Source organism: Lasioglossum baleicum, unplaced genomic scaffold (assembly GCF_051020765.1).
Source record: "Lasioglossum baleicum unplaced genomic scaffold, iyLasBale1 scaffold0021, whole genome shotgun sequence".
Lineage (NCBI taxonomy): Eukaryota > Metazoa > Arthropoda > Insecta > Hymenoptera > Halictidae > Lasioglossum > Lasioglossum baleicum.
Window position 1 is genome coordinate 3,913,621 of NW_027469081.1, and position 25,777 is coordinate 3,939,397.

General features: G+C 37.1%; 3 protein-coding genes and 1 pseudogene across 3 annotated transcripts; all 4 read right to left on the minus strand.

Moving 5' to 3' along the window:
* Positions 1-584: 584 nt before the first annotated feature.
* On the minus strand, positions 585-7,605 carry LOC143219264 (odorant receptor Or2-like). Its single transcript, XM_076445268.1, has 8 exons — positions 7,408-7,605; positions 7,249-7,302; positions 3,061-3,198; positions 2,536-2,788; positions 2,251-2,354; positions 1,832-2,167; positions 1,486-1,755; positions 585-768 (listed from the first exon to the last, which is right to left on the minus strand). The coding sequence occupies exons 1-8, from the start codon at positions 7,603-7,605 to the stop codon at positions 700-702; spliced, it is 1,422 nt and encodes a 473-aa protein (XP_076301383.1). The 3' UTR covers positions 585-699.
* A 1,673-nt stretch (positions 7,606-9,278) lies between these two features.
* On the minus strand, positions 9,279-14,071 carry LOC143219265 (odorant receptor 13a-like; annotated as a pseudogene).
* Positions 14,072-14,223: 152 nt separating this feature from the next.
* LOC143219266 (uncharacterized) lies at positions 14,224-19,227 on the minus strand. The gene is made up of 6 exons (XM_076445269.1): positions 19,033-19,227; positions 17,895-18,147; positions 17,635-17,798; positions 17,283-17,333; positions 14,492-14,773; positions 14,224-14,286 (listed from the first exon to the last, which is right to left on the minus strand). The coding sequence occupies exons 1-6, from the start codon at positions 19,225-19,227 to the stop codon at positions 14,224-14,226; spliced, it is 1,008 nt and encodes a 335-aa protein (XP_076301384.1).
* On the minus strand, positions 18,964-25,200 carry LOC143219267 (odorant receptor 13a-like). The gene is made up of 4 exons (XM_076445270.1): positions 21,715-25,200; positions 21,024-21,359; positions 20,644-20,919; positions 18,964-20,498 (listed from the first exon to the last, which is right to left on the minus strand). The coding sequence occupies exons 1-4, from the start codon at positions 21,865-21,867 to the stop codon at positions 20,451-20,453; spliced, it is 813 nt and encodes a 270-aa protein (XP_076301385.1). The 5' UTR covers positions 21,868-25,200; the 3' UTR covers positions 18,964-20,450.
* Between the last annotated feature and the right edge of the window lie 577 nt (positions 25,201-25,777).

The window sequence follows — 25,777 nt, forward strand, 5'->3', positions numbered from 1 at the left end:
TGTTACATTGTGATGACGCAAGGGGCCTTTAAACTGTGCCGCCGACGGCGACACGCTTCGGCCACGCGATACTATTTCATTCTGTCCTTCTCTATAAATATGTTTCTTCTATCGATCGTATTTGCTGTTAATAAATGTTAAATGCCTTCGGCGCAACGGTTCGGTCGCTTACTACTAATTATGAAGCAATTTTGCTAATTATCAAACAAAATCAACGTTTCGATCCTAGTTTGGATCCTTTTCAAGATTTATTTGAATCGCGTTTGCTTTGGGGATTTATGATTTTCTCTATGTTCGGCTCGTCGATTGAAATCTCGGCGCGGCTAGCGCGGTAGACGCAGTTATAAAAAAATAGCGTCTACTACACCACTGACGTCCGTTCAGAACACGGCTGTTGGTCATCGATTGAAGAATTACTGTATGTGAATTTATCCAGGGTGGCTCTGTTCGTTTATCTAGGACGGTTCCTGCTGGAGATAATCTTGGACATCTGTTCGTCATCCGTAACACTAGCGAGAGATTCGTATAAAAACATTACCATTAGATCCAGCGATATTTAAACCAATATATTGTTTATTACCTATACCACATTGCAATATATTAATTATTACTATATTCGAATATTACAAGATTGGATTGATTCAGATTTTTTGCATTATATAATATAGTATATGTATGTTTTTTATCGACATAGCAGTGTTAAGTGTCTCCCATGGTATCCAATGTTTGTCTCAACAACGTGAAGTACGAAGCTGCTGTACTCCATACCTGTAAGAGGTAAAATGCATATAATTTGCATGTGCATACAGAGGGTTCGAAACATACGGGACCAGAGGAAACACGCCCCAAGTTCTGAAGCATCTGGTGCGTAGTGAATATACTACGGCGCACATACTCTCGCGTGTACCGACATGATAGCGGTCTGTTTTGAATATTTACTCGACATACTTTCCAGCATATCTTTGCCTATAGTTTACGCAGGGTCTCGTGGCGAGGTTCAGGGGAAAAAGTTACTCTCTCTCTGCCAGTATTAGTCACGTGACATTGTGACACGTGACCGGGCCGCGGCGGAAGAGTGGGGAATAGCGTTGTAGAAGGGGAAGGTAGAGTCAGTGTTCCGATTGAACCAACCGTAACTCGCGCATGCGCGGCCAAGACAGTAGCGTATCTACAATGACGCAGCCGGGCGGCCAGGGCCCTGATGCCTTGAGGCAGTTATATTGGCGGGAATGTACCGGTGTTATTAGCGGGACGACTGATGGACGAGAGACGTGACGCGGAACGTTAATATTTTATTATAAAATGGCAGTTAATAGTGAAGAAAGACTTTTTAAAAGTCTGTGGGGTGCTCAAGCTACCCGATTTCATCGAAATAGTTACGCTACTGAGGCTGAAATTGCCGCGCATGCGCGAGTTACGGTTGGTTCAATCGGAACACTGGGTAGAGTGCGGACACGAAACAGTTTTTATATCTTTTGTACTTACCTTCGTGTACGTTTCTAAGGTTATAGGGAAGAATCCTCGAGCTGTAATGTAGCAAGGGACTTTGGCCCTCATGATGATGAGTATGGCGCCTTTCCGCAACATTCTTCCATACTTGTTGAACGTCAGACAACACCACGGCGAATTATAAATTCCCGTAGCTACTTTCAGACTTTCGCGCATCACACCGTCGCAACTGTAGGTGAACATCAGGAGATGAACGAATGACGTGAGCAGGAAAAATAGGAAAATGAATCGCCTTGCAGATTCTGTCTGGACAACAAATCGCAAATGTAAGTGAGTTCATTGATCATTGAATTGTCGGAAATTCGTAGACAATTGTACCAACCACAAGTGCTTGGCATCCATTGAGGCAAATCACCACACTGAACGTGAGTATGTCTCCCAACACTATCAGATTAAATATCGCTTCCAGCTTTTTGCAATATGCGATAAGAACTTGGTGCTGGTGTACGTAACTTTTGAAGGTAACGTAAACGTCCTTCGTGGAATACAACATGCAGATTTTCGTATCTACGAGACGATCCAGTTCATCCTGTTTATACCTCAGGTTTGTTAGTCTGTATTGTAGTATACGAAACTGTGAGGCCACGTGGAGGTTCATGATACATAGAAAATTGTCGAAACAGAAGTAGGCCACGCAGATTTGATAGAGAGACAAAACCTGTTTCAACAATTATTCCAATTAAGATGTTCTTTCGTTTCTTTTAGGATGAACTTTTCGAAAAGAGACTAAACCGGTGGTACCTCGATAATGAACAGTATCTCGTAATACGGCGTCATAGTCACCGGCAGATCTAGCCACAAATTGAACGGAAGCACTCTATCCGATTCGTTTTTTCCAATATTTGCTAGAATTAAAAAAATGTTATTCTTAAAATTGTTAGTGCAATCTAATGTAAAAAATATGGGCTCTATATAAATTCGTATATTTTCTGTATTTTCCTTGACCTCGGGGAAAATTTCAACTTCCTTTCAAACACGAGTTCTTTTTTCCAAAACTTCAAGATCAATTTCTTAGAATCGACTCACCTATTAATGGGCTCGCAGCGTAACAAAACGCTGTCAAGTGTGCAAACAAAGTAAGCAGTCCAATAAAGATTGTACAGACACTCGAACACCGGTTCACTATATCCCTCTCGTGGTGATCGTAATCCGAATTCAAAAAATTATGCTGCAGATGGTGCACTAAACGGAAGAAATCCCTTCTATGCGGAAGCAATACGAATATTTTGAACAGGCCTCCGATCACCGTTAATATGTTCACAAATATAAACAGATAAGCCTGTTGGTATTCAACAAAATATACATATATATTACACATGTTCGACTTGCGTGCTGAATCGTAATATCATCATAATGATAATAATCATAATCAAAAACACAACGTTCCATTTGAAAAATATTAGCTTCATCATACAATTTCCTCTTGTACGTACTTGATGCATCAAAAATCTACCACACAATTTTTATAAATTTCTTTAACATTTACAATCACCTTTGACATGTTGCAAGTTGAAATGGAAATCGGTGTGTATACATTTTCGAAACACTCACGGTAAAGTCGCCCTCGGTGTAATAGAAATCAGCAACTTGTATGTAGACAGCGAACAGTATCAGCACAACGGTGTAAGTCAGAGTGATATCTCTGCGACGTTGTTCGACGGGGTCAACGGACAACCAAAAACCGACGACCTTCATGAAAAACGATGTGATAGCGATCGAAAAATCGTCGGTCCGCGTCTCGATCATTTTGAGTTTCGAATAACCGGATAACAGTTCCTGACATTGATCTTGGCGTGCCACCCCTCGGCCTTCAATATTCCGATACGTTTCCTTCGATTTGTCATTTTCCTAGCCTCTTTGACTTGCCAATCTTTTGTACTCCTCGAATATGTGCCCATTATTCATGCTTATAGCTACGTGCACGTAGTCAGTCGGCGGGGAACAGCAAAGAAAGCGTATTACCTCCACAGATGTATCCTAATTGCCGTTTCGCAATAGTCGAACAGTCGACAAGATTCATGAGTTATGTATGATACCCAGTGCAAGGGCTATCAAGCCCTCTGTGAATCTAAATCGTGACTAGCTGCCGCCGCGGCTCGGAGAAAGGCAAACGCAAAATACAAAATAAAAGAAAGTGGCTGTAGATCTTGCGAAATGTTTGGAATTGTTGCAACGTGTACTCTAATTTGATTTGTTTGACATATGTCAGCTAAAAATATATATTTTATAGCAAGTTTAGCACTGTAGTATTTATTTTCACCAAAGGAAGGTGGCATTATAAGAAATGCCAGAACATAGCACATGAGTTTGTTTAATTATCGAGCAAAAATGGCTCGGCACGGAACGTGTTAATTTAGATTTTTCAGTTAATTTCAGTTAGTGATTTAATTTCATTTCATTTGATCGGTGTACAGTGTTTTCTTTTTCACGGGACTGAATTATCGCTTTAGATTTTCTTGGTGGGAAACATTGGCGAGATGTCGATGGGATTCGTGAGTTATGTATGATACTTACTGTCAAGCCCTCTATGAATCTCGATCGTAACTAACGGTCGCATAGGACAAAGACGAATGCCAATAAATACAACAAATGTGCGTGCACGAAGAAACGTCGTCGTACACGCAACAGCACGGGAAACAGGCCAGCGTTGATATTTGCAGACTGCCGTTTGCAGTACTCGGACAGAGGGAACAGTTGACATGTCAGCAGCATCAGAACTGTACGAACCGAAATATGACAGTGTCAGTTCAAATTTAGCATTGAAGAAATAGCTGTGATAGTGCTGTTACTGGATAATAATCGAGACAGTGCAGAAAATGTTGGGCGAGTGCGAAAGTTTTGAGTGTTTTTCGCAATAGTTTACGAAAATAACAACTTATTCAGAATTTTAGCGGTGTTTTATCAGAATATACGTCCAAAGAAAAAATTGATAAATCCCTACTTTAAAGTTTTATAATTCAACACTTTAACAATTAGTGTAAGAAGTGCTCACGAATGGAGGACTGTGTTAAGTAATAAATATTGTCATATTAGAGTGCATTGAGTAATAAATATTGTCATGTTAGAGTGCATTGAGTAATAAATATTGTCATATTAGAGTGCGTTGAGTAGTCGCCGTTTTCGAGTCGAGGAAAATAATTTATGTCATACGTGCGATTAATATTTTCTATGTAAACGGTAGAGCACTGTTATTTTCTCGATCTAATAATGGACCACCTGTTGCCTGGACAGCTTGAATAACCGACGGTAGTGGGTAATTTCGGGCATCCACATCGGTCTACACTTACCCCCGACAAAACGAAATATTTGCTAGCTCAGCAATTTGCACAGATGACGCCGCAATCATATGGTACCTATGAGTGACAGATGACCGACCATGAGATCAAGTGTATGTATATCACGAGTATCGACAAAATCAGATATTAATATATATTAATAACGAATTTCGTTCACACAAATGAATGGCGAACCTAATGTTTGGAATTGAGAAAAACACGAAGAAGTTACAGTAGAGATCAACCGTTATGGTGCAAAGAAGTTCATCCCTTGACATCACGAAGGTCCCATCAAGGACATTGCAATTTCTTTTTCAGATAATACTTTGTTATTGTTGTTCTCTAGGTAAAGACGAATTCCGTAAGTTATAAACGATAGTATTATCAATATTGAAAACATTTTTATTCAAAACTATATATCTCAGTCTATATAAATACTGTACGCATATTCAAGGTGCATAACACTCTATGCTATTCAAACGACCATCAGAAAATAGATTGTCTCTTCGTTGGAGTATTAATATTGTCTTAGAAGCGTGAAGTAAGACGCGGCTGTACTTAGAACCTGCAACGGACATGGTTAATAGATATTTTAATTGATTGCCACTACAGTGACATTTTCTCTCGAAATCTTGCAAGCCGAAGTTGTTCAGAAAAATATAGAAATTTTCTATTTACTTCCCAAGTAAATTAACAAATGTTCGGCACCTTAGTATACGTTTCCAGTGATACGATAAAGAATCCACTGGCTGTTAGACAGCAAGGCACCCTCGATCTAATCATGACGACTTGTACATCGATTCGAAACATTTTCCCACTGGTATTCATCGGTAAATTTTTCCATATAGTTTCATAGACAGTGTCAGCGACTGCCATGCTCTCTCTCAGCACGCAATCGCAGCTGTAGGTGAACATCCACAACTGACACATGGTACCGATTAGGTGAAACGTAAAAGACAGGCGTCGGTAAGGCGAAGATTCACCCTGTGAGGCACAGAGAATTAAAAAACTGTGAAGATTTGAAAAGAAACAATGCAGAGGTTTAAGGGCGTCAGCCCGCCCGTGCAAGAGTGTGGTGACGCACGCACACATCGCTAGATCCGCATATACGTATATGAAATTACAAGGTTTACAAGAACACAAAATGATGCTTTAACATTGCAATGAGGAGTTCAGAAGCTGTCAATTGTGATTCCTAAAAGTCTAAAAAAATCTCTCAATATTTACGAAAATCTGTCAGTGGCGGCCATCTTGTGATATCATGCTTGCCTTGGATGCCTCGTGACAGGCGGTGTATCTGCCGAATACTACAAATTATTCCTCGATAACGTAAAAATATGCATTTCTGGCACCGGGCAGACATAGATTTGACTTTTAGGAATCACAATTGACCGCTTCTGAACTCCTCATTGCAATGTTGTGCGTCATTTTGTGTTCTTGTAATCCTTGTAATTTTATTTACGTATATGCGGATCCAGCGATGTGTGCGTGTGCCACACTTTTGCACGGGCGCGCCGGCACCCTTAAATTTGATTTCGTTGTGGAATGAATTTATTTACGTATACTGACCAGAAACATAATGTAGCCATCGAGACATATCAATACGCTAAAAAGTAGTATTTGTGCGAGTGCAGCGATCGTGAAAACATCTTCCATATCATCGCAGTATCGGATAAGAGCCTGGTGTTGTCTAATGCAATCTTTAAATACAGTATAACAATTGTCAGCATAATCGGCTGGTAATTTACTCGGCGTTACAATACCTATTTCTGTTTGAATCCGTTTGTCAAGGTTCAAAATTCTATACTGTAATATACGGAACTGGGTAGCTACGTGAAAATTCGAAATGCATATGAAATTGTCCACGCAAATGTAGCTAATACCAGTGGCGACCAAAACGAAAAACTGTCAACAAGAGAAAATATAGAAATCTAAACTTCTCTTATGTGATAAATAGTTTCAGTATCAAGCAAGAGTCTCATTTCACATCGACGATATATAATACGTACAAGATAAAAAATGTATTTACGGAACGTCTAAGAATTGTTCGAACAATCAAGTTGCATTACCTGCGTCAGCAATGTTATCTCAAAAATGAATGGCTTCATAACCACATCGGTATACAAGTTGAACACGAGGCTTCGGCTCGTGACGTTGGGAGCAGAAAAATAGTCTAAATAATGCGAAAAACGTCTGATTATTATTTGCTGAATTTAGTGTAGCAATGCTCTCGTGTCTAAATCAATTATGTGTCAATAGTTTTACCAACAGACGACTCTATCGAGAAGCTGAAAGCCGTTCCTTGTGCGAAGAAATTGAACGTACAAATGAACACTACGGATAATTGTTTGCACTTATTCAATAGCGCTTGTTCATAAGAATCGTAATTCGTGTGCCAGAATCTCTTCTCCATGTATTCAATCAGCTTGAAAAATTGCGGTTTACGCAAGAACACTAAAATTACCTTGCTTAAGACCAGTGATACTACCACGCTGTTGCATAGGCAGAAAATGAAGTCCTAAAATCACGAAATTGCAAGAAACAGGACCAAAATAGAAACAAGCTATTAGACACAGCCGAAAAGTTAAGCATTACTGTTACACTTACAGAATATTGCACTTACTTCGAACAAGACGCCATAGGAATAGTAAACACCTCTGACTGAGACGTAGCCGCCTAAGAAGAGGAATATCATCGTCAATATGAACGCCTTCCTCCGTTGTCGTTCCTCTGCGGGATTGTAGGCAGGCCAGATTCCAACCAGTTTCAAGTAAAATGCTGTCACTACCCGGGAGAAGTCGTCGCTCTCTTTCGCGAGCATGATGAATTTCGAATGATCGACTTTGAACTTCTCGCGAGAACCTCCTGGAGGATCATCAAGGATGCGAAGAACGAAAGACTGGCGCGCACCCTGGGACTTTGATCTAGTTGTACTCTGTATTTAGGGCTCGCGTGCCTTCCGATGACCTGATGAAAATGCTTGGTAGTCGATGCTCTTTGGGTGTATAATTGCTGTAATGCGCGATCGATGCACTCTGCATCATTCAGGATAATCATCCAGCGTTTGAGAGAGTCCGTGGAAAAGCTTGCCGCTTCCTTTGACTGTCCGGAGGGTACGGTGTACTTAGCGAGTCAGCTAACATTAATATTAGTCGGTAATAGATGGCGTATTACCGACAGGCATGTCAGCGAGGCTTTTTACTGTAGCAATGGACACTGTTGAGACTGAAGTGTCCTATTGAAGATGTTCCCCACAGTCTTGGTTTCGATAATGTGAATAGTGATTCGGAGTGTTTTTGTATGTGTGAAATTTATAATTACTTTTTTATAGGACTTTCACCAACTTATTTGTGGCGTTTTTCTTATGAAAATGATTCGGACCGCTATATACAGTGACTCCCACTAATATTCGGACACTCTTAAGAACAGACAAGAATTATAATCTCGGCGCAACGGTTCGATCAATTAAACAACTAAAGCAATTTTACAAATTAATTTTACACTTTCTACGTTTCGATCCTAATTTGGATCATCCTCAAGAAAAGCGGAAAAACTGCGTCTGGAAATATACCAATTGAAATAAAAACAGTTTTGATGTTGGAAAAAACATTGAAGGATTGACTCACTTGCTTTATGGAAACAGTCTTAAGGAACATGTCTCTTAAGAACACCATAACTTTTTTAATATTAGAATCTTAGCGGTGTTTTATCAGAATATATGTCCAAAGAAAAAATTGAATAAATCCCTACATTAAAGTTTTATAATTCAACACTTTCACAATTAGTGTAAGATGTGCTCACGAATGGAGAACTGTGTTGAGTAATAAATATTGTCATATTAGAGTGCGTTGAGTAGTAGCCGTTTTCGGGTCGAGGAAAATAATTTATGTCATACGTGCGATTAATATTTTCTATGTAAACTGTAGAGCACTGTTATTTTCTCGATCTAATAATGGACCACCTGTTGCCTGGGCAGCTTGAATAACCGACGGTAGTGGGTAATTTCGGACATCCACATCGGTCTACACTTACCGCCGACAAAACGAAATATTTGCTAGCTCAGCAATTTGCACAGATGACGCCGCAATCATATGGTACCTATGAGTGACAGATGACCGACCATGAGATTAACTGTATGTATATCACGAGTATCGACAAAATTAGATATTAATATATATTAATAACGAATTTTGTTCACACAAATGAATGGCGAACCTAATGTTTGGAATTGAGAAAAACACGAAGAAGTTACAGTAGAGATCAACCGTTATGGTGCAAAGAAGTTCATCCCTTGACATCACGAAGGTCACATCACGTCATTGCAATTTGTTTTCCAGGTAACACTTTGTTATTGTTGTTCTTTAAGTAAAGACGAATTCCGTAAGTTATAAACGATAGTATTATCAACATTGAAAACATTTTTATTCAAAACTATATATCTCAGTCTATATAAATACTGTACGCATATTCAAGGTGCATAACACACTATGCTATTCAAACGACCATCAGAAAATAGATTGTCTCTTCGTTGGAGTATTAATATTGTCTTAGGAGCGTGAAGTAAGACGCGGCTGTACTTAGAACCTGCAACGGACATGGTTAATATATATTTTATTTGATTGCCACTACAGTGACATTTTCTCTTGAAATCTTGCAAGTCGAAGTTGTTCAGAAAAATATAGAAATTTTCTATTTACTTCCCACGTGAATTAACAAATGTTTGGCACCTTAGTATACGTTTCCAGTGATACGATAAAGAATCCACTGGCTGTTAGACAGCAAGGCACCCTCGATCTAATCATGTCAACTTGTACATCGATTAAAAACATTTTCCCACTGGTTTATCGGTAAATTTTTCCATATAGTTTCATAGACAGTCTCAGCGACTGCCATGCTCTCTCTCAGCACGCAAATCGCAGCTGTAGGCGAACATCAACAGTTGACACATGGTACCGATTAGGTGAAACGTAAAAGACAGGCATCGGTAAGGCGAACATTCACCCTGCGAGGCACAGAGAATTAAAAATCTGTAAAGATTTGAAAAGAAAAAATTGCAGAGAATTATATTTGATTTCGTTGTGAAATGAATTTGTTTACGTATACTCACCGGAAGCATCAAGGAGCCATCGAGACATATCAATATGCTAAAAAGTAGTACTTCATCAGTAAGGTGGCTTTTTACTGTAAACTTTAGTCCATCAGAGTCCATAACTGTGTCGCGCATCTCGGAAGTCGGTGAGGTGGCGCTGGGTGGTGGGCTGTACATTGGGAAGGGGGCGGATGGAGTGGGAGATGCGCAAGAACGAACGAAAACCGGTTCGTCCGCAATTATGGACTCTGATGGAACCGACTTTAGCAATAAACACCGTTGAATCTGAAGTGTCTCGTTCAAGATGTTCCCCAAGGTGTTGCTATCAATAATGTGAAAATTGATTCGGTGTGTTTGTATGTGTGTGTCAACTGTGAACTTTAGGTGAAGAATGGTGTTTTATATGTAAGTATCAGGAATTGGAAGCAGTTCTGAGAACATTGAATTAAGATCCAATCGATTGCAGATATTTAATAAAAAGAAAATAATTCGAACATTCTTCAAATTATTTCTGAGAATTCTTCAGAGGAGTCTCGTTAAATCAGTAGTTTCGCAACAGCGTGAAGTACGACGCAGCCGTACTTAAAACCTGCAATAGAAACGGATAAACAATTTTGCGTCGAGCTCTGAACATCTTCCATCGCAAAGAACGTTAGTCGAATATAGATTTGCAAGAGAGATTAATAAATATCCATTACCCTCGTATATGTTTCCAGTGACACCGTAAAAAATCCACCAGCTGACATGGAACAAGGTTCCCTTGACCTCATTATGACCAGTTGCATATCGCTCCTCAGCATCTTCCCGCTATTATTCATCGGTAAAAGTGGCCATTGAGCGGTGTAAACAGACTCTGCGATTTCCAAGCTCTCGTGCAGCAAACAATCGCAGCTGTAGGTGAACATCAGCAATTGAGTTATGGTACCGATTAGGTGAAACGTAAAAACCACGCGTCGGTAGGGCGACGCTCCCTCCTACGAGACGTAGGTAATTAAAAACCTACACAGCGAATACTTGAAAAAAAAATGTTCATTCTAATTAAATTCTATTCTATTTGGATTGTATTGTTTTATCTTAGCCACAGTTGGCCCGCGTTCTCCCACTTCTTCGTTCCGCTAAAACGGGAGGTTCCCGCACTATTTCACACGGTCGACGGTCCCGCCGCCAGAAGTGCGTGGTATTTGCTGAAGGCTTAAGTAGTGGGAGAACGGACCGATCGATGGTGGGGACCGTGTGGCTCGCGACGAACGGAAAGTTGGACAGGTCTGCTCTAGTAGAAAGGTATACGTTACAAAATTTATTTTACATCTCTCGCAAAAATTTCATGGAATGTAACGTACGCTCTTCTACTAAACACCCATTTATTTATTTACGCACACTAACCAGAAGCATCAAGTAGCCATCGAGACATATCAATATGCTAAAAATTAACACTTGTCCCAGCACAATTAACGTGAACAGCTGTTCCACTTTTCGACAATACGCAATCAGTGCCTGGTGTTGTTTAACGCAGTCCTTAAACACTGCATAACAATTGTCTGCGTAATAGGCTGGCAATGGTCTCGATATTCCACTATGTTGTTTCGTATCATCTTTGCGGATGTTCGCGATTCTGTACTGTAGTATGCGAAATTGAGTAGCTGCCTGCAGATTGGTGATGCACAAGAAATTGTCCACGCAGAGGTAGCCAATACCGTACAGGATCAAACATGATGTCTGTCAACACAGAAAATTATAAACAAAGAAAGTAACTACACAAGTATTAAAAAATGTCCACGAATTAAATCAGTTGCAGTACCTGAAATACAAACGTGAACTCATACATGTATGGCTGCAGAAAAAAATCGTGATAGAAGTTGAACGGGAGTCTTCGAATCGTGACATTGTTAGAAAAATATTCTAAATAATGCGAGAATCGTCTGATTATTATTTGCTGAATTTAGTGTTACAATTTTGCTTGTATCTGAATCAAGTGTGTCGATAGTCTTACCAACAAACGGTTCTACTACGTAGCTGAATGCCGTTCCTTGAGCGAAGAAATTGAACGAACATATGAACACTATGCACATATGTTTGCACTTATCCAAAAACGCTTTTTCACAGGGATCGTAGTTCGTGTGCCAGAAATTGTTCTCCGCGTATGAAATTATCTCGACGAATTGCTGTCTACGTAGATACACTATGGACATCTTGACTATGACTAGCCCCACTGTCGCGAGGTTGCAGGTTATGTAAATGATTTCCTGCAATCACAAAAGCACACGAAGTACAACAAAAAAATATACTGATTAAAATACTGGTGCAGCATCTAGATGTATAAGATATTAATAAGATACATTCATGATTAGACTGCGGATGCCTGTGCAATTTTCAATTTTTGTAGGTAAATTTTAAGAACGTGTTACTAAATAGAATTCTATTTTCATTGGTAATAGCATTTGTAGATCCAAGATAAATAAAAATCGTACTAAATTCTATTGAATTTAATACTTCAGCATATTTTGAAAATTTTTATGAGCCATAAGTGCATAAAGATCCGCAGTCTATTCATGATATATTAAAGTGAAGATCAGAAAACTCTGACGATACTGTTATGCTGTTCTCAATGCATCCAGATTATTTCGGGTTGAAGTTAATACTTATTTAAAGTTTTTATTAATCAAATTTAATAATTAAAATTAAACATTTTTAATATAATTAAATACTTATTTAAGTATTTTTCTTTTTAAATTTTTAACTTGTTTTGCGTGGAAATCCGCAGTCTATTGATCATACTATCAAAAGTACGTGTGTTTACTTCGATCCTTCGCGACCATTAAATAAACTCTATAAACAAGCGCAAAAAAAGGTTCAAGTACCTAATTCTATTGAGTTTAATGAGAGATATCACAATAGCAAAAAATAAATACTACTTCCCATTTAGAAAAATGTTGGGAGCCCCTTTTCCCGCCACCAAAGAATTACCCCAAACACATCTCTCAAATTACCTCTCGCGTTTCACTTCGGAGCACGACGGATCGGACTTATTCAGTGCCCAGCAATTCTGTACGCGTTACGTTCGAAGAAGTTTTCACTTTCACAAAAATGGAATTACCTATCCAATTCGAAAACGACCCCAGCTCTTCTAGTCGGTGTCGTCGTTTCTTTGTTCGTGTACAGCTTAACCATTTCTTTCATTTCATCACGAAAGCACAATGACATCGAAGTGTGTCTGGCGACTCACTTACACACACTCACTTGGAACGAAGTGGAATAGATGTGGTACAGATCCATCAATTCGACGAACACCGCCGTAATTAGCAACGTCATCGACAAAACGAACGAGTTCCTTCTTTGTTGTTCCTCGGCTGGGTTCGTCGCGGACCAGATGCCGGTCAACTTCATATAAAAGGAAGTTACGAAGAGAGAAAAGTCTTTGGTCTCCTCGGCGCGCATGTTGAATTTCGAATGGCCGGATCGATCGGTTTTGAAGTTCGCGCGCGAGAACTTCACTCGAATGATCAAGGATGCGAAACGGCGAGGGGGTTTTTGCGTGCCCTGCGACTTTGATCTACTTCTGCCCTGTATTTAGGCCGAGCGTGTCGTCGCACGACCTCGAGTTTACGTGTCACATCGTTTCATTTTCCCGTACAGGAATGTGGCTGTCGAGTGTCAGGTAATTGACGCCTCTGGAGAGTGAAATGGATTGTTCGATCGGTGCAATGTGCATGATTCAAAGGGGATGGCTTGTTTAGCACCTGGAACGTAGCTGACAGCACAGCGAACAACTCGAGGCTTGCGCTGACTGTAAGAAGGGTTCAGTGTACCGTGGGATGTTTGCCAATCTGACAGCGACAGTCTGGGAGGCGCATTTTTCACGAAAACTCCAGGATTTTTCTTCTGTATGAAATATTCAAGCAACTACTATGACTGTAGGCAACGCGGTGTACAAAATTCAGTATCAAGCTAGCAGAGTGGTTAATTTTATTTTATTGAATAAACTTCCAACACTTCGTGAAACCGGAAAGTTCAATTTCGATTCCTTTCTAATCGGTTTTTTTTTTAAATCGTGTGGAAAGGAGTTCTACGTATGTGAATATTATGTAAAGAGAAGTATGTCTGTTGTTTGGGAATTGGAAGGAGTTTCGCTTTAAATATTAAACTTTATGCTGCACACATTAATCTTAAGTTCTTAGTAAAATTATCAAAAATGCCTAAGAAATCGTACAGGTCCACCATATATCCTGTATAAGGAGGCCTTAAAATCTTTTAAGTGCTCAGGTCCTCTGAGGCCTTCAGTCCGCACTTGGCTTACGTAGTTTGGGTATGAAACATTCAATGCAATGTTCATATGAAGATCCAATTTTAATTTCATACTCTACCGACAGTCTGTTGTCTTAGCAAGGTGAAGTATGACATTGCGGTGCTGAGAACCTGAAACGAGAAAAAAGGAAGACATATTGCTTAATTACGTTATAGAAGTGAGAAGATAAAAAATGCATAGTAAAAAGAATTTAGAAGTACCGTTGCATTTTAAAAGAAAATGCATGTCTGTATATATCTTCAATATCAATTCAATTCTTATAGTCAAATAAATGAAAGAAAAATGTTCTTATAGTCAGATAAATGAATAGCTTACCCCGGTGTAAGTTTCTAACGATATTGGGAAAAATCCGCTGGCCGTAAGACAACAAGATCGACTGGATCGTAAAATCATCAACAATACAATTTTCCGCAAATTTCTACCAGCTTTGTCCATTGGCATAGTGGACCACGGGCCAAACAGTATTGCTTTGCTAACATCAGAGCTTTGTTGTATAATGCCGTCACAACTGTATGTGAACATGAACAGTTGACACAGCGTGCCCATCAAATTCATGATCAGACTGACGTTACGAGAAGAAGGTGTATCTGCCTGTGTAAATATTAAGCGAGTAAATAAACGACAAGTGTAAGTTTTTATGTCATCATCATTGTATATTATTTATGATTATTTTAACAGTATTTTAAAATTCTTCTAATGTTTTGAGGTTCCTTCAAAAAGTGTAAGTGATTATTTCATTATCATTGTATATTATTTAATTATTTTAACAGTATTTTAGAATTCTTCTAATGTTTTGAGGTTCCTTCAAAAAGTGTAAGTGATTATTTCACATTATCATTGTATATTATTTAATTATTTTAACAGTATTTTAAATTCGTCTAATGTTTTTAGCTTTCTTCAAAAGTGTAAGTTTTTATGTCATCATCATTGTATATTATTTGGTTATTTTAACAGTATTTTAAAATTCTTATGTTCCTAGGTTTCTTCAAAAAGTGTAAGTGATTATTTCGTTATCATTGTGTATTATTTAATTATTTTAACAGTATTTTAAATTCGTCTAATGTTTTTAGCTTTCTTCGAAAGTGTAAGTTTTTATGTCATCATCATTGTATATTATTTAAATATTTTAACAGTATTTTAAAATTCTTCTAATGTTTTGAGGTTCCTTCAAAAAGTGTAAGTGATTATTTCATTATCATTGTATATTATTTAATTATTTTAACAGTATTTTAGAATTCTTCTAATGTTTTGAGGTTCCTTCAAAAAGTGTAAGTGATTATTTCACATTATCATTGTATATTATTTAATTATTTTAACAGTATTTTAAATTCGTCTAATGTTTTTAGCTTTCTTCAAAAGTGTAAGTTTTTATGTCATCATCATTGTATATTATTTGGTTATTTTAACAGTATTTTAAAATTCTTATGTTCCTAGGTTTCTTCAAAAAGTGTAAGTGATTATTTCGTTATCATTGTGTATTATTTAATTATTTTAACAGTATTTTAAATTCGTCTAATGTTTTTAGCTTTCTTCGAAAGTGTAAGTTTTTATGTCATCATCATTGTATATTATTTAAATATTTTAACAGTATTTTAAAATTCTTCTAATGTTTTGAGGTTCCTTCAAAAAGTGTAAGTGATTATTTCATTATCATTGTATATTATTTAATTATTTTAACAGTATTTTAGAATTCTTCTAATGTTTTGAGGTTCCTTCAAAAAGTGTAAGTGATTATTTCACATTATCATTGTATATTATTTAATTATTTTAACAGTATTTTAAATTCGTCTAATGTTTTTAGCTTTCTTCAAAAGTGTAAGTTTTTATGTCATCATCATTGTATATTATTTGGTTATTTTAACAGTATTTTAAAATTCTTATGTTCCTAGGTTTCTTCAAAAAGTGTAAGTGATTATTTCGTTATCATTGTGTATTATTTAATTATTTTAACAGTATTTTAAATTCGTCTAATGTTTTTAGCTTTCTTCGAAAGTGTAAGTTTTTATGTCATCATCATTGTATATTATTTAAATATTTTAACAGTATTTTAAAATTCTTCTAATGTTTTGAGGTTCCTTCAAAAAGTGTAAGTGATTATTTCATTATCATTGTATATTATTTAATTATTTTAACAGTATTTTAGAATTCTTCTAATGTTTTGAGGTTCCTTCAAAAAGTGTAAGTGATTATTTCACATTATCATTGTATATTATTTAATTATTTTAACAGTATTTTAAATTCGTCTAATGTTTTTAGCTTTCTTCAAAAGTGTAAGTTTTTATGTCATCATCATTGTATATTATTTGGTTATTTTAACAGTATTTTAAAATTCTTATGTTCCTAGGTTTCTTCAAAAAGTGTAAGTGATTATTTCATTATCATTGTGTATTATTTAATTATTTTAACAGTATTTTAAATTCGTCTAATGTTTTTAGCTTTCTTCAAAAGTGTAAGTTTTTATGTCATCATCATTGTATATTATTTAAATATTTTAACAGTATTTTAAAATTCTTGTAATGTTTTTAGGTTTCTTCAAAAAGTGTAAGTGATTATTTCATTATCATTGTATATTATTTAATTATTTTAACAGTATTTTAGAATTCTTCTAATGTTTTGAGGTTCCTTCAAAAAGTGTAAGTGATTATTTCATTATCATTGTATATTATTTAATTATTTTAACAGTATTTTAAATTCGTCTAATGTTTTTAGCTTTCTTCAAAAGTGTAAGTTTTTATGTCATCATCATTGTATATTATTTGGTTATTTTAACAGTATTTTAAAATTCTTATGTTCCTAGGTTTCTTCAAAAAGTGTAAGTGATTATTTCGTTATCATTGTGTATTATTTAATTATTTTAACAGTATTTTAAATTCGTCTAATGTTTTTAGCTTTCTTCAAAAGTGTAAGTTTTTATATCATCATCATTGTATATTATTTAAATATTTTAACAGTATTTTAAAATTCTTGTAATGTTTTTAGGTTTCTTCAAAAAGTGTAAGTGATTATTTCATTACCATTGTATATTATTTAATTATTTTATTAGTATTTTAAAATTCTTCTAATGTTTTTAGGTTTCTTCAAAATATGTTTCCAATCATATGCTTACCAAAAACAGCTGGTAGCCCACGAGGCATATTATCAAGCTGAGAAACAGCACCTGTCCGAGAATGATCGTCGTGAATACATTCTCAACAGATTTACAGTATTCGCCAAGCGATTGGTGATATTGAATGCAATTTTCCAACTTCGTCTGATAAACTTTCGCATACACTGACAGACTTTCCTTGTTTCGTGTCTGTGCCTCGACGATACTGTTCAAATTATTCAGCCTGCGTTGCAATATGCGGAATTGACTAGCTACTTGTAGATTTACCAGGCACAAGAAATTATCGAAACAAATATAACAGATACCGACATGATACACACACAGAATCTGTACAAAAATAATAACTGCCTCAATTATCGTCACTTAGGATGAAGAAAAATAGCAATACCTGAATTGTGAACAGTGTCTCGAAGTATGGCGACTTCCCTGTGGGAAAACTGACCCACATGTTGAATGGTAACAATCTGTCTGTATCGTTCTTGCCAATGTTTGCTGAAACGTAAACGCTTCTGCGTTGTTAATACACAGAAATACTATTTGAAACTTTATGAGATTGGAAATTAATTCAAAGCTTTGTGAAATTTTAATGTGAATTATTCATCTTCTATTTACCTATTAGAGGTGTCACCATGTATCCAGCGCAAGTACCTTGAGCACAAAAGCTGAGTACAATGATGAAGATTCCAGACATCCTCTTGCAATCATCCATAATCAGTTTTTCCTCGTAGCTGTAATCCGAATGCCAAAATTTCTTTTGCGTGTATCGAACTAACTCGTAGAATTCTGCTCTGTGCATATATAAAACAGCAATTTTGAAGAGAACGATCATGAGGTACAATATATTACACATTATAAACACGCAATCCTGGAAATATAAAATAACAACAATTAATCACGTGCACGCGATTGTCGAATGATTCGTGTTAACATTATTTTCACGATGTACAGTAAAGATGCAGAACATTTATTTTTAAAATATTGAATTGAATGTATGCATTCTATAAATGTACAAATATCCTCGGTCCAAGCCAGAGTTGTGCGGAATTACTATTGAATTACTCCAGGAATAATAATTACAAAGTAATTGAATGACATACGTTTGTAATTGTCATATTGTAATTTGTAATTCGGATCTTCACTCAATTAAATTACAATGTAATTCGTAATTGCAATTGGAGTACAATTATAAAGTACTTTTTAATTAAATTACACTAATTACGAGTGACGATGTAATTGAATTAAAATTAAAAATTAAAGAATAATAACGTAATAGGTAAGAAAAGTTTCAAACAAAAGGAATTTATTATTTATAAATTTATAATATCTGAACAGAAATAACTTCTGCGTTACACATTCTTTAAATTTCAAACATAAACATGAAACAGCGTTACGTATTATGAACGAGGACGAGACATAAAAGCTACGCCTCACAGACAGCAAACAAATATATGAAAGAAAAACATAAAAATATATCGCAGTTCTTCAAAGTTCTGGGCTATAATTTCGAGAGCTGTATTTTAATTATATTGTATTTCAATGATAATGTATTTCAATTATACTGTATTTCAATTACACATCTGACTAAAATACTTAGTAATTGAATTAATTGAAACGTTTGAATTATGTCATTCAGTTACGTTGTAGTTGAATTACAATGTAATTGAATTAGCACAACCCTGGCCCTGGTCCAAGTGAATTTTCAAAAATCGCACGCTCGCTGTAAGATGAATTTTGAAAATTGCACACTCACGCTAATATTTCCCCAGGAGAAATAGATATCACGGAACGCGATGCATGTGGCGATCGAGATCGCGTTGATTGTGTAGATCAACGCAGCATTTCTCCGTCGTTGTTCGGCTTGATCGGCCGCCAGCCATAGACCGACGGATTTCATCAACAAGCATGTCCACTCGATTGAAATGTCTCTACTCTGTGCTAGCCGCATGGCAAACTTTGAATATCTGTAAAATATTCGTCCCCACCTCTTACAGGAATCCTCCGATTGATTTACCGGTTGTCACCTGCCTCCTGCTAGCTCTCGTCGTCGTTTCTACTTGTTAACCTATCTACTTATCGATTCTCTTTAACGGCAAACACGAATTTTACTCTCTTTGCACCTTCTGTCACGCGTGAAACAAGGGCGTTACGAAGCACGAGTGGAAAGTGCATTATTCATGATCCGAGAGCTGCAATTGAATCGCCCTCGTTCAGTGTCGCAAAGAGTACGTGCGAGATCCGTTGCTGATGCGTCGCAAGGAAGCATGATCGTTAACAATCCATGAGCGAAGTTCCGTTTTTTGCAATACTGAATTTATGTCTTCTCCGGTGGATATTCGCCATTGTGAAGTAGATATTCATTCCTAGACTGCGGATCTTTATGCATTTATGAAGAAATTGCTTGGGTAAACTATAAACCAGTAAAGGATTAGAAAAGTTTGATCACGTCATAATGTTGTTTTTAATGCAACAAAGTCGTTAAGGGATGAAATTAATTTTTATTTTATTCCTGCTTCCCACAATCAATGCAGGCTATTTTTATTTTCCATAAACAACCGCAGTATTCATTACTGACAAAATATATGCAACGTTTTCTTTTTGACATCTTATTTAGCCTATAAACTGTATCAGCAGACTGCGGATGTTTATGCAATTTTGTGCAATTTCAAACGAAATCTTATTTTCTTATTAGACTATAAACAATTTATACGTTGCAATCATACGGTACCTTTGAGTAGCAGATGACTGACCATGAAATCAAGTATCTATGTCGTGTGTATTGACAAAATCAGATATTAATGTATTAATTTAAATTTTCTATTCTGTATATTACTAATATAAAGAATTTTATTCACAGGTAAATGGCCAACCTGAATGTTTGAATAAAAACGTGGTAAAAAGCACACGAGGAGTGGAGATCACTCGTTATGGTTCAGAGAAGTTCATCCCTGGCGACATCACGAAGGTCGCATCAAGGTCATCGCCATTTCTTTTTCAGGTAATACTTTGTTATTGTTGTTCTTTAGGTAAAGCCAAGTTCCGTAAGTTGCAAACAACAGTGTTGTCAACATTAAAAATATTTTTATTCAAAACTATATATCTCACTCTATATAAACACTGTACACATACTCAAACGACCGTCAGAAAATAGATTGTCTCTTCATTGGAGTATTAATATTGTCTTAGAAGCGTGAAGTAAGACGCGGCTGTACTTAGAACCTGCAACGGACATGGTTAATAGATATTTTATTTGATTGCCACTACAGTGACATTTTCTCTCGAAATATTGCAAGCCGAAGTTGTTCAGTCAAAAATATAGAAATTTTCTATTTACTTCCCAAGTGAATTAACAAAGGTTCGGCACCTTAGTATACGTTTCCAGTGATACGATAAAGAATCCACTGGCTGTTAGACAGCAAGGCACCCTTGATCTAATCATGACAACTTGTAAATCGGTTCGAAACATTTTCCCACTGGTATTCATCGGTAAATTTTTCCATATAGTTTCAAAGACAGTGTCAGCGACTCCCATGCTCTCTCGCAGCACGGAATCGCAGCTGTAGGTGAACATCCACAACTGACACATGGTACCGATTAGGTGAAACGTAAAAGACAGGCGTCGGTAAGGCGAAGATTCACCCTGCGAGACACAGAGAATTAAAAATCAGTAAAGATTTGAAAAGAAACAATGCAGAGATTCAAATTTGATTTTGTTATGAAATGACTTTATTTACGTATACTCACCAGAAGCATTAAGTAGCCATCGAGACATATCAATACGCTAAAAAGTAGTATTTGCGCGAGTGCAGCGATCGTGAAAACTTCTTCCATATCATCGCAGTATCGGATAAGGGCCTGGTGTTGTCTAATGCAATCTTTAAATACAGTATAACAATTGTCAGCATAATCGGCTGGTAATTTACTCGGCGTTCCAATACCTATTTCTGTCTGTATCCGTTTGTGTAGGTTAAAAATTCTATACTGTAATATACGGAACTGGGTAGCTACGTGAAAATTCGAGATGCATATGAAATTGTCCACGCAAATGTAGCTAATACCACTGGCGACCAAAACGAAAAACTGTCAACACGAGAAAATATAGAAATCTCAACTTCTCTTACGTGATAAATAATTTCAGTATCAAGCATGAGTCTCATTTCACATCGACGATATAATGCGTACAAGATAAAAAATCTATTTACGGAATGTCTAAGAATTGTTCGAACAATCATGTTGCATTACCTGCGACAGCAATGTTATCTCAAAAATGAATGGCTTCATAACCACATCGGTATACAAGTTGAACACGAGGGTTCGGCTCGTGACGTTGGGAGCAGAAAAATAGTCTAAATAATGCCGAAAAACGTCTGATTATTATTTGCTGAATTTAGTGTTAGCAATGCTCTCGTGTCTAAATCAATTATGTGTCAATAGTTTTACCAACAGACGACTCTAGCGAGTAGCTGAAAGCCGTTCCTTGAGCGAAGAAATTGAACGTACAAATGAACGCAACAGATAATTTTTTGCACTTATCCAATAGCGCTTGTTCATAAGAATCGTAATTCGTGTGCCAGAATCTCTTCTCCATGTATGCAATCAACTTGAAAAATTGCGGTTTACGCAAGAACACTAAAATTACCTTGCTTAAGATCAGTGATATTGTCACGATGTTGCATAGGCAGAAAACGAACTCCTAAAATCAGGAAATTGCAAGAAACAGGACCAAAATAAAAACAAACTATTAGACACAGCCGACAAGTTGAGCATTACTGTTACACTTACAGAATATTGCACTTACTTCGAACAAGACGCCGTAGGAATAGTAAACACCTCTGACGGAGACGTAGTCGCCTAAGAAGAGGAATATCATCGTCAATATGAACGCCTTCCTCCGTTGTCGTTCCTCTGCGGGATTGTAGGCAGGCCAGATTCCAACCAGTTTCAAGTAAAAGGCTGTCACTACCCGGGAAAAATCGTCGCTCTCCTTCACGAGCATGATGAATTTCGAATGATCGACTTTGAACTTCTCGCGAGAACCTCCTGGAGGATCATCAAGGATGCGAAGGTCAAATGACTGCGCGCACCCTGGGACTTTGATCTAGTTGTACTCTGTATTTAGGGCTCGCGTGCCTTCCAATGACCTCCAGGCTACTTGTTAACGTCCACGCATTTTCCCAAGCGGAAATGCTGCTGTGGAAAATGCTTGATAGTCGATGCTCTTTGGGTGTAAAATCGCTGTAATGCGCGATCGATGTACTCTGCATCATTCAGGATAATCACCCAGCGTTTGAGAGAGTACGTGGAAAAGCTTGCCGCTTCCTTTGACTGTACGGAGGGTTCGGTGTACTTAGCGAGTCGGCCAACATTAATATTAGTCGGTAATAGATGGCTTGTTACCGACAGGCATGCCAGCGAGGCTTTTCACTGTAGCAATGGACACTATTGAAACTGAAGTGTCCTGTTCAAGATGTTCCTCAAAGTCTTGCTTTCGATAATGTGAAAATTGATTCGGAGTGTCTGTGTATGTGTGACATTTTTCATTACTTTTTTATAGGACTTTCACCAACTTATTTGTGGCATTTTTCTAATTAGAATGACGCTGACCGCGATAAACAGTGGCAGGATGACACCATAGCTTTTTTAATATTGGAATATTCGACTTGAAATCTTTGGAGAAGTTAGAACAATTGGTTTGCTACACAACGAGACAAAATTTTTTGAAAAAGCTGCAAGCTGTCGGAGTTGCAGAGAAAATGTTAAAAGTTGTATTGTTCAACTTTTTTATGCGGTCTTATATGGAAAATTTAGAAGATCTGTATCAATTAAACATATTCTGTATCAAAATCGGTCGACGTTGTAATGAGCTACAAACGTTTAAAAGTGGTAAAAATTGCAGTTTTCTAGGATCCTAAGGATTCTTACATCTTTCAATGACCCTCGTTTTTTCTCGCATCAACCGATTTCGATGAAAGTTTCACAGTGCATACAATTGACACAGATCTACAAAACGTATTTTTTAAAATTGCATTATAGGCCCGCATAAAAAAGTTGTAAATGCAACTTTTAGTATTGGTTGGGGGAAAAGCTTCTTCGTATTCACCCGATAGATGGAGTTACCATGTCATAACTCTGTTAATATTAATCGGATCTGGCATTACTTGAGTGCGTCTGAAAGGTGACATATCAGAGAGTAATTACAAACAAGAAATTGTGACATTCGTTTATTTAGTAAAAAGTTATTACGTTTTGAAAAATGCGTGTAAACAAAGAAGAAATTCGATACATTTAGAAATTTTATTACAAAAAAGGAAATAATGCGAGTCAAAAAACATTTGTGATGTTTATGGACGTGATACAGTATCAGTACGTGTGGCACAAAATTGGTTCAACCGTCTTGAATCTGGAAATTTTGATGTCAAAGGTACACCTCGTTCTGGTCGACCCCGTCACTGAAAAAGTCGATGAAATCATGCAAACAGTTGAGCAAGATCGGCACATTAACAGTCGTGACATCGGTAAGGAACTAAACATCGACCACAAAACAGTTCTAAACCGTTTAAAGAAGGCTGAATACAAAAAGCAGCTCGATTTTTGGATGCTTCACGAGGTAACCTTGAAAAATTTAATGAGTCAAATTTCAATTTGTGAGTCGTTGCTAACACGAAACAAAATCGAACCTTTTTTTGGAACGTCTCATTACAGGCTACGAAAAATGGATCACGTGCGATAATAATGTACGAAAAAGATCGTGGTCGAAGCGAGGCGAAGCTCCGCAAACCGTGGCAAAGCCGGGATTGACACCAAGAAAGATGATGCTGTGCGTTTGGTGGGATCATAAAGGAATCATTCACTACGGGCTGCTGCCATTCGATCAAACGATTGATTCTAACCTCTACAGTCAACAACTGGAAAGATTACGTCAAGCAATTGAGAGAAAGCGACCAGAATTGATAAACAGGAGAGGGGTCGTCTTCCATCACACTTCCGTCAAAACTTAAGAGAGCTTGGGTGGGAAGTTTTGATGGACCCACCGTATAGCCCTGATATTGCACCAACAGACTACCATTTGTTTCGATCTCTACACAACTCTCTTAATGGTGTAAAGTTGACTTTAAGAAAGGCCTGCGAAGATCACGTGTCACAGTTTTTCGCCCAGAAATCACAGAAGTTCTACAGTGACGGGATTATGGCTTTACCTCAAAAATGGCAAAAGGTGGTCGATCAAAACGGCATATACTTGATTTAGTAAATTTCATTAAAAATATGGAAGAAGCTTGATTTATTGCCGCATTAAAATACTGAGAAACTTTTTCCCCAACCCAATATTTTCTTTACAATTCCGACCAAATGCAATTTTTGAAAAAATTTCTTTTCACATCCTGTAGTAAACTAATTGCTCTAGCTTCCCGAAAATGTTCAAATCGCATAGAACAGCGTTAAAAAAGTGATGGTGTTTTTAAGAGTGTCCGAATATTAGTGGGAGTCACTGTAGCTTAAACTGTATTGAGGAAACGGGAGGGAAAGGAGTGAAGAAAAAAAGACCGTTTACAGTGGAAGTATTTTAATATAGTATATTGTATACTCATATACATATATATAAATATATATCTGTTTTATATTCCTATATATATGCATATCAATTTGATCATTTTCTTTGAGAAAATACATATACTTATACGCAACTCATTAATTCTCGTGGGACACGATTCAGGGCTTCGGTCGCCTCGATCGTAAAAGTCTCGAACAGACAGTGGTAGAGTACTGGGGGAGGGGGGGGGACAGAGAATGATCGGAAATGAAAATTTTATTGCTACTTCCACAGACAGGCGAACGTATCGTGTTCATTTTCCATTTTTCTTTCCGTTTTCTTTTTTTCATTTTATCGTTTTTTTTTGTGGTTTTTACCTTTTTTATTTCTTCGGTTGGACGAAAACGTTAGAGGCCGACCGACACTGAATTGCCGACACACAACAATTGTTCTGACGCTATGCGCGAAACGTACAACAAACGAAGACTACCTCTCGCAGTGCTTACGTATTGGAGCCTTAACCGCAAAAAGTGTACCATTATCGTTCTTATAGCGAATAAAATTTAAGGGCGGCGGGTTTGGAGGGGTGGGGAGTCCAGGGCGAAGGTGGTGGGGTGGTATTCATGGGGCAAGAGGCATCGACATTGGTAACGCATTCACATGCTCTGGTTTCTTTCCCTCCGTTTTGGTACGTACACCATTGATACAATAGTAAAACACTTATCAATTTCATTTGCATACATGTCCTTACCTAGTATGTTTCTATTATTTCATTGTTATTCGGATAAAATGCCGTTTATCCATATAACACGTGTACCCATCAAAGCAACAGAAAACGTAACTGAAACGTGACCGTGTGTGTTTTCGTCTTTAGCTCACACGGCGCCATTTAATCTCGATTTCTAGTTAAGGTTCGTTTACCGAGAGACTTATCGTTTATCATTACACAAGTATCGATCGATGGATACAA